General features: G+C 52.0%; 1 protein-coding gene across 4 annotated transcripts in view; it reads left to right on the plus strand.

The window, feature by feature from the left end:
- Window positions 1-8,901, plus strand: part of CEP164 (centrosomal protein 164) — an 85,763-nt gene extending 76,862 nt beyond the window's left edge. For 3 of the 4 annotated variants that reach the window (XM_051987046.1, XM_051987049.1, XM_051987048.1), the window contains 12 exons: window positions 152-220; window positions 575-750; window positions 1,430-1,559; window positions 1,905-1,972; window positions 2,481-2,688; window positions 3,664-3,771; window positions 4,691-4,805; window positions 5,266-5,631; window positions 6,336-6,402; window positions 6,861-6,983; window positions 7,171-7,545; window positions 7,685-8,901. In XM_051987046.1, the coding sequence (XP_051843006.1) occupies window positions 152-220; window positions 575-750; window positions 1,430-1,559; window positions 1,905-1,972; window positions 2,481-2,688; window positions 3,664-3,771; window positions 4,691-4,805; window positions 5,266-5,631; window positions 6,336-6,402; window positions 6,861-6,983; window positions 7,171-7,267 (1,527 nt within the window). In that variant the 3' untranslated portion in view covers window positions 7,268-7,545; window positions 7,685-8,901. The remainder of the gene's footprint in view (window positions 1-151; window positions 221-574; window positions 751-1,429; window positions 1,560-1,904; window positions 1,973-2,480; window positions 2,689-3,663; window positions 3,772-4,690; window positions 4,806-5,265; window positions 5,632-6,335; window positions 6,403-6,860; window positions 6,984-7,170; window positions 7,546-7,684) is intronic. The other variant, XM_051987047.1, reaches the window with a different exon arrangement.
- The last annotated feature ends 466 nt before the right edge of the window (window positions 8,902-9,367 follow it).

The raw sequence follows: 9,367 nt of genomic DNA on the forward strand, positions 1-9,367 counted from the left end.
GTGTTGGGATGTAGGTCAGAGTTCCCAGCATGCCTTCTTTCTGGTCTTGCCTTTCCTAATGGGGAAGAGCCTGACAGATGCCTCCTCTGTCCCCTGGCCCTGAGACGTCAGGGTGGCCAAAGTCCTCATTGTTCCTCTAATCTTCTCCTAGGAGGACAACGTCAGAAAGAAGAAGCAGCAGCTTCTAGATGTAGAGAAACAGATTGCCCTGGAGAGAGAGGTCTGTTGGATTCCATCCTTAGTTTTCTCTCCTTTGCCTGCTTTCTCCTTCTCACTGTTTGTCTCCCTCCTTCATTCCTCTGGTCCAGTCCAGAACACTGGAATTCAACACCAAAATAGAAATGATTTTCCATATCAATAGCTATAGGAGAGACACTAGGAAATCAGGACTGTGACGGAGCAGAGAACAAACCCTGTACTTGTACAAGCAGCAGAAAAAATGTTTGCTCTTTCTCCTTTCCTACCACATTTCCCTAGTTTCTACCGTCCAGAAATATGACTTTTCCCTAGTTCTCCTGTGGTTTTTCTTCTCTACTTTGGCCCCTAGAAGGCTCAACTTTCTTTGTGCCTTCAGGAAGCCACATCCACCCACCAGCACCTAGAGGAAGCGAGGAAGGAACAAGCCCACTTGGTGGAGTCCACTCGGCAGCTGCGCCGAGCCCTGGAGGAGCTGAGGTCTCGGAAGACCGAGCTGGAGTCCCAGGTGGAGGTCCTTCAGAACCGGAGTCAGAGGCTGCAGAGACGGATCAGGTGGGGGTTCCAGGAACATCCACCTACGTGGGCCCACGCAGCTGTTTTACTGCCACATGTTACTCATATGTCACTGGCATGGAAATGAAACAAGGTTATGTAGATCTGACAGCTGGCCCGCCGGATGTGCGGGGGCAGGGAGGTCTCAAAGCAACCAAGCAGTGATGGCTCTGCTCCCTTGAATCCCAGAGAATGTGTTGTGAGGGGAGCAGTGGTGGGTAGGATTTCCTGGTCTTCACTTAGCATCCCTGAGAGAGAAGTGAAGGAATAGATATTTCTATAGAAGCTACTATGTGCTGGCAGGATAGGAAGAGCTTTACAAAGATAATGTCATTTGAGAGGGAGGCACTTTTATTATCCTCATTTTACAGATGAGGAAACTGAGGTTAACAGAAATTAAGTTACTTGTCCAGGATTCATATCCTGGAAATTATCAGAGGTGAGACTTGAACCCAAGCCTTCCAGGTTGCAGACCCAGCACTTTATTGGCTACATTGCCAGCCTGGCTCCAGCCCCAGCTCCCTCCTCTGCACCGGGGCTTATGGACCACAGGAGTGAGCTGGGGACAAGACCAGCATGAGGAGTGTGTCAGGCAGGTGTTTGCTGAATGATGTGGGGGGAGATCAATGGGACCTCAGCCCTTTGTTCACAAACACGTCTCCCTCACCATCTGTCGCAGTGACCTGGAGGCCGAGGCCCAGAGGAAGAAGGACGCTCTGAATCAGCTGACTATCGAAGAGACCGCTGCCACCTCTCCTCATCGTGAAGGGGAGCTCCACCTGGAAGACCTGAGGAAGTCCCTTGGGAAGGTGAGCTGGGCCCTGCTCTTGAGATGGAGGAGGACACTGGCCTAGTTTGGAGGGAGCCTTTAGAGACTTGGGTTCTGCCTACTCTTTCCCAGGCCCTCGGGTCTGTGCCCCTGTCGCTGCCTGACTTTTCCCCATTTCTCGAGCTACCTGGGGTCTTCCCCTCTGGGAGTGACTGGCTAATGTGGCGAGGCGGTGTCTTGAGTTAACTGCTCCCAAACAGGTCAAGGCTGCAGATTGGGCGAGGTTGGTGCCAGGGCAGCTGTCGAGACCCTTCCTGTCTGCAGGTTGTGGACTTGTGGGGCCTTACTCTCCTGCTATTGATCTTTTATGTTCTTTCCCTTTTAGACTCCTGAGAAGGAGCCACCTACCACCGTCTCCCCAAACAATGAGGAAAGCCCTCCCCAGTTGGATGAGTAAATATTGGGGGCACTCTTTATGCTCTGTGTGTAGTAGGTACTTAATAAATGCTTGGGGGGGGGGTTCAAGTGAAAGGTAGTTTACCACTGGCGAGGTTGGAGATAGGGGCAGGTTCTCAGAAGAGGGCCAAGGAAAGTCTTCTGAAAGCTAGAGAGCTGTCTGTCTTTTCTCATCCTTGGCTTTCCAGGGGTTCAGAGTCCAACGACACAAGGGAGAAGTTGGGCTTCTGACCACCGCCCATGGGCTTGCTCCTCCCCAGAGGGTCAGGAAGGAAGGACAGTGCCCTGCACGTAGTGCTTCTCTTACAAGTGCTTCATGATGGGCTGGGGGGCCCTAGCCCTTCTCCCCGTGGCCCTTTGTCAGCCTCCCCGGGTACCCGCCCGCAGCAGCTCCGCTAGTGACCGCCCGCCCAGAGAGTCTCGTGGGTCAAAGAGCACTGGGAATTAGCCTGAATACCTTGGGGTTTCCCTCTGACTCTCCTCCTCCTGGCCTGTCTCCCCACAGCATTCACCATTATCTCTCCTCGGAGGGCGTGTCCATTCGCAGTGCCAAGGAATTCCTGGTCCAGCAGACACGCTCTATAAGGAAGCGCCAGACAGCTCTCAAAGCTGTGCAGCTTCAGTGGCGCCATGATGTGGCTACTGCCCAGGTGGCTGCTGAAGACTTGCCCAATTCCCACAACCTAGAGGATGTACGAAAGAACATAGAGGAGGTAATGAGGCCTGAGGGCGAGGCGGGAAGGAAAACAGAGGTTCTTCGTTCTGCAGGGGGTGACAGGAAGCTCTCCAGGGCCAGGGGAAGGGATGGGAAAGGTCTTGGGGGCCCCTCTGAGCACAGGCTTAGGAAGATCCCCCCAGAGGGGGTCCTTCCAGATTCCAGGACAGAGGCCCCTGGCAAGCATGCAGAGGTTAGGCAAGCTAAAGTGGCTTCTGAAGCACATACTGTGATCAGGGCATCCCTTGGCATCTATAAAAAAGAGACCGTGTGGATATTGTAGAGTTTTGAACTGAGGCAGCTAATGCTGGACTTGGAGTTGGGAAGACTCAAGTTCAAATCCTGTCTCAGATACGTGCTAGCCATGTGACACTGGAAAAGTCATGTAATCGCTATTTGCCTCAGTTTCCTCAGCTATAAAATGGAGATCATGGTAGGACCTACCTCACAGGGTTGTTGCAAGGATTAAATGCAATGATGTATTACAACTCTTTGCAAACCTTAAAGTGTTATGTAAATGCCAGCAGTTACCATTACTGTTGTTACTATTATTGACACAGTCTTCATTCTAAGTTGATTCTGGGGTCTTTTCTTACATAGAATACTTTTCAGTGTAAGTCAAAGACCCCAATTGGCCAGACCATTTTGATATTGCCAACAAAGCAAAGCCTCTTGAGATATTTCGATTCTCAGAAGACTAATGCTTCCATTTGCATAAAATCAATAGCCTGTGATACAGTATGGGTTGGAAAGGCAAGGAAAGAGCCCTGTGGTTGACCAAAGGCCGAGCCCTTGGTACTGACAGAGAGGCTGGCAGCCCCTGGGCCGCTTACTGTCAGCCTAATTAATGTTGCCACCTCGTCCCGCCAGTCATCTGCTCCCTCCCCTCACTGATGGTTTCTCCGGCCAGCTGCATTGCTCAGGATCCCGTCGCCCCTCTCATTCTCTCCCCATTCCTTTTTACCTGCCGCAGGAGACAAAGAACCTGGATGAGATGAAATCAGCCATGCGCAGGGGCCAAGTTCTGCTGAAGAAAAAAGAGGAGAAGCTGAGTCAGCTGGAGAATTCCCTTTGGGAAGAGGTACGGCCCCTCAAACCAGTGCTCAGGGTGGAAGAGCTACAAGTGGGGCCTTCCGATGACTCCTGCCTTGGGGGAGGAGGCTCTGAGGGTCTAGGATCTGGGGAGAAGGTACAGGAATAGGGTGTGAGATGGATTGAGGGCAGTGTTGTACCTGGATCTGCAGTCAGGCTTGGGGCTTCTGGACTTCCCAGCTCTGTGACCTCAATAGCTCTGTCTGTAAAACCAGAAGGTGGGCTAGATGGCCCGGCCATGTCTGCCCAGCAGTCCTCTCCTAAGGCGTATCTAAATGTGATGCAGGCAGAGAGCACAGGAGTTGGAGTCAGAAAGATCCGAATTTGAATTCTGCCCCAGATATCGGCTAGCTGTGTGACCCTGGGCAAGTCACTTTAATTCTTGGTGCCTTGGTTTCCCCATCTATGAAGGGAGCAAAATGAGAGCCCCTGCTACATAAGAGTGTGCGGAGAACCAAACGGGCTGGCGCGGGAAAGCACTCGGCAAACCTTAGAGTCCTACAGAAATGTTAGCTCTTATTATTTACTATTAGCATAAGTGTAAACATATTCACTGCCAAAGAATTCTGCTTTCTGGGGCCTTCTAGGCCTTTGTTTTGTGTTAGCTATGCTAAAGGCTCAATACCTGCAGCAAGACAATGACCTGCAGACATGGGTGGGAGGGAGGAGTCCAGGGAGGAGCGGGGAGGTTCTCAGATCTTGCCCCCAAAAGTGTCGGTCCGTTGTCCTGGCCTTGGGGTCGGGCCCTTGTGGGTAAGAGAGCGGCTGGTCTCCTGTTGGCTGCCCTTCTCACAGGGGCCCCGGCAAGCTGTGCTGAGAGCTGTGAGGTGGGTGTGGGCCGCCGCACCCCCCTCGGATCCCAGGGCCCACGAGAAGGAAGGGGACTAACTGCCGCTTTCTCCAACTAGCTTTCAGATGAGGACACAATGAAAGGAGTTTCCTGTAAGAAGGTGGTAGCGTTTGATCATAGTGATTTTGAAGACATCAGCAATACGAGCTCTGAGAGCCCCTCTCTGCCCCAGGGTGAGGAGTGTGTTTGGCTGGGAATGGGGTGGAGGTTCTGTAGTTTTTATGTAGTCTTGGGGAGGAAGGTTGGGTTGTCATTCTCCACCCCTCAGCTCTACTTGGGGTTCTGCTAGCCCGTGAGATTCTCTTCCTCACTGAATTCTCTGCTCTCCGGAGCCCAGCTTTCAGAATTTCTCCTCTGCTGGTCCTGGCCATTAAATGGCTGAAATGTCTTTCACCCTTTCTGACCTCTTCACTTCTGTCTTATCCTGGTGTCTGGGGAATCGCTGTCTGTCCTGCAAGACAAGGGCCCCATTCAGTCATGAACCTGACTGAACTTTGAGGGTTTTCTCTTTGGGCAGACTTTGAGATTATTCCCAGCTCTGTTATCCTGTGGGCATTATGAGAAGCTAGATATGTTACGTGTTTGGAGGTGGCCCCTAAATTTCTCTTTTACCACTGACGTCTTTTCTTTTAGGGGATCCAGTGTCAAACATTCCTTTCCCCCAACTCAACAAGATCCGATACTTGAGCAACTCCTTACAGAGAATCACCAATGAGCTCAATGGGGTACTGAGTGTTTTGGGTACCCTCAGTGTTCAGCCGTCCCCTGTCTTAACTTCAACCCAAGTCCAGATGCCTCCCCTGCCCTCCAAGACCACCGCCGTCTCCACTAACCCTTCTGTGACTAGAGTGTCAGCCCCCACCCCTGTGGCTCCCTCTGCTGCTATCCCTCTCCCCAATCGATGGGCTTGGAGCCCGGGAGTGAACCCTGGGCTCTCCTCTTCAGTTGCTCAGTCAATGGACAACTTTTTGGTGGAGAAGTGGCATAAATATTTTCCAGGTGAGTTTCCCCCCAGGACCCTGTTCCTAGTCTCCAGCTGATTCTCCCTACCCCACCCCCATTAATTATGTCTTCTCCTTAGTATGGTTCACCAGCCATTCCAGGCAGTCCATGGACCATTTGGTGAAACAGACTACATTGGTCTCAGAGTTAAATGAATCTGTGAAATGGAGAATTTGGGAAGCTGTAGGCTTCCCTGGAAGTTTGCCTGGAAGATGATCTGATGGAATGCTCTCCCTGGATGTTTGAGCTGGGGGTTACCTATACCAGGGCATCTCAAACTTTTTCCACTTGCTACCCCTTTTCATCTAAGAAATCTTTACACGATCCCAGCTACAGAAGCATATACAATAGGTATACAAGTCAAACATTTACTGATGATAAATCATAATTTCATAACTCCCACTTTCAGTTACAAGATCCTAAATGGAGACATGTCCTACAATTTAAGAAGCTACCATCTCTATACTGTCTCTAAGCAAGGATACCACAAATGTCTATACTATCTCTAATCAAATATCTCTAGTACTCAAGAGATATGAGGGATTGGGGAATCTCTCCTATTTCCCCATTAGAAAAATTAAATATTTGGAAATGAAATGGGAAAAGACCCCTGCTTCCAGAAGAGGCAGTTAGATTAGGATGGGGTAGCAGTTCAGATTGAGTTCCTGCCTTTCTGAAATTACTTTTTTGATATTTTTTAGCTGGAGTCCCATTACTTAGTGGCAGCCCAACTCCTCTGGACAACAGGTTGGGCTATGTATCTGCCAGGTAAGCTTCCTGCCCTCTATTTTGAAAGTCACAGCTATGGGATTTAGGCTGCTTCCCATTTCTTCCCAAGGAATGGGATCTCTGGAGAAAAGCAGGTCTAGTCTGTCTCTCAAAAAAGGTGGGGAGAAGTCCCCCATTAGCAGGCCTGCCCTCCCCCTCACACAGATCTGGGTGTGTCAAGCCTGTTCCACATCAGCCCCATGGAGGAGCAAGTGTAGATCCAAGTGTCAGTGCTCTCCCGGGGAGGAATCGCACTTGGGAGCAGAGGAGGTTCTGAGATGGGAAACGGACCCAAAATCTGGCAGTGGCTTAAGGCCAGCTGCATGTGCCTTCTGGGACCTGGGACAGAGGGCGGGAGCACACGGACTGAACTGGCCCTGCAGTCCAGCCTCTCTTTGGTTTCCCCTTTCTGTCTGCTCTCTTTCCCTTGGCACTTTACCCGTGGCTCGGTGGCTCAGTGAGCAGCTCCGCCAGCTGTACCGCTCGCACTCCCAGCTCACTCAGAGTGGAGGCGCCAACTTTCAAGGCATGATTGAGTCCAATAGGAAGTGGCTGGAACACATGAAGAAGGACCCCAAGATGTATCCTTTCAGCTTATCCCTTTGCCTCTGTGTGTCCCCTTCTCTGTGGGAGAGGCTGGAGTAAGTGCAGTGGGGATAAAGGACTTCGGTAGCCCTGCGCCCTGCGGGGTTCTGAGGGCCCTTCCCATGACCTTCACTGCCTCTTTGCTCCAGAAAACCTAAGCTTTTCCTTCACTGAGTTAATCAGATCCTTCTTCTCCAACACATCCAAGCCCTCTTCTGCCACAGGCCTGATGCAGCTGGGGCTGGATGAAAACCACAAGCTGAAGGTGTACCACTATTAAGGCCCCAGGCGGTGGGGCTCAGGGCTCTCCAGGCCCCTCTTCTCTTAGACCAAGTGCCTAAGGAGCTTCCTGCACCTTATTGTCCCTGATCCATCATTCCTCTGCTCTACAAACCCGACCCTCTCAGGACTTTGGGGGAGGGCATAGAGCGATGATGGGGTAGAGGGCAGTGGGAGCACCGTAGCAAGCCCCACCCTCTGAGAACTCCACAGTGCGTCCCAAACGGAAAAGTGTCCATGACCCGCTGGGGCCTGCATTATCATGCCGGTACAGAGGAGGTACAGCTCCAGTGGAAGGAGGGATGGGGTGGGGCGGGACACTTTCATGGGGACCCAATGTCAGAAAGCCATGGGAATCCCCTTCAGGGAGTGGTCTTAGTCCTTCCAGGGGACCTGATTCTCTCCCTTGTGACTCTAGGGCATTTGGAAAAGTCCAGAGTAGCCGTTTTTGTAACTCTTGATGTGTCCCTGGGCAGATCAGGGTGTGGATTCATGCTCTCTCCAAAGCACGTTCACCTTGGGACATGGTGCTTCTTGGGGACTGGCTCCCTTCTGAATCTGTCTTCTTTGAGCTAATACCTCAGCAGCAGGGCTCCAGGCCCTCTGTTTTTTTTTTTTAAATGATTCCTTTTTTGCACAATAACTCGAGTTGTCTCAGGTTTGTGGTCAGCTTTTACAGAGCCTCTCCCTGAAGGTGATTGATGTGGGGTCCCTGAGAAATGAGGCAAGTGAGTCTTTCCTCTGCCTTTGCTGAGCTTGCCCCACGAGGGAATCCCTGTCTGCCTCTGTCCCCAGGTTCCCAAGAACAAAGCCCTATCCTTGGGCTTGGGCAAAGGCTTAGGGATCAGGCTCCGTGGGAGGAGGAAGCTGGAGGAGGAAGCTGGGATGGACTTCTCTCGGACCCCGTTCCCTGACCCCCAGATAGAGAGAAAGCCATTAGAAAAGGGGCCGGGTGTGTCCTCAGCCTCCCCCCAGTCATCTCTTCTGCTTCTCAGCTCACCTTGAGTTTTTGTAGCCTTGCTTTCCTCCTACCTTTTCTCACCAGGCTCTTTGGATAAACATATTTGCATTTCAGCCAACATTCTTTTTTTCCTCTTCCTGCCACTCCTTCCTTCCCCTGCCCTCCCCTCTAAGCTTTCCAGTTTTGCTATAGACAATGAGGTGTCTGGCACCAGTCAGAAGTCTCTGCACAAGAGGGCTGGAGAGGAGGGTTATCGGGGGGGGGGGGGGGGAGCTCCTGGCAGCTCCCCTTCAGTCAGCCCCCAGACAGATGTGTTCCTGGGCGGGCTTAGGCGGGGACTCCTGCGAGCTCGTCTCGCCTTTTTGAAGAAGTCGACATTTTTCTGTCTCCAAGGCTGTGGAGTTGTGTTTGGCCCTCTTCGGCATGGAAACCAGCCTCTCATCGTCTTCCTCGTGGAGGAGAATCCTGGGGACCAGATTACTTTTTGCCGCCCCCCAGGTGCTACACTGAGGCGTGAGCCCCTCCTCCCTGAGGAGTCCCTTTGGTTACTTGACTGATGCTGTGTGGTTTAGGAATGGCTCTTGTGTGCTTAACAACGGTGTGACAATCAATCCAGCTTGTCTTGCCCCATGTTTTCTATATCAATTAAACCTCCATGGGTCATTTTTCTATAACTCTGTAGTGTGGATCACGTTTCTTTTTGAAAACTGTCGGCACCTCTTCCTCAGGGGTGCTGGGGCAAAGGATGGGTTGAGAGGGGACCCTTCTGCTTCTCAAGGAGAATCTTGGGCCCAGATTCTCATGACTCCCAGAGCTCAGGTTTGGCCCAATCCTCTGGGGAGATAGCCGCTGGCTGCGGGACTAGGGAGGCCGGGAAGGGCCCCTTCTGTGAGAACGTTGTGGACCCAGAGAAACGGCCGCTGCCCTGGGGGCATGGCAAAGGCTGGGTGCCCACACAGCTGGGAGGTCCTTGGGGGCCACGTGGGGCCTGGGCTGGATGGCTCGTGCTCATAGCTCGCCGTCTCCGGAGGGCTGCTCTGCTGTAGTTATCTCTGTTGGGGGCTGGGATCCCCATCATTCATACATTCATTTACTCCATGTATTTACCTGTGCACGCCACTAGGGGAGGTTACATAGGGG

The sequence above is a fragment of the Antechinus flavipes genome, chromosome 3 (assembly GCF_016432865.1).
Source record: "Antechinus flavipes isolate AdamAnt ecotype Samford, QLD, Australia chromosome 3, AdamAnt_v2, whole genome shotgun sequence".
Classification (NCBI taxonomy): Eukaryota; Metazoa; Chordata; class Mammalia; order Dasyuromorphia; family Dasyuridae; genus Antechinus; species Antechinus flavipes.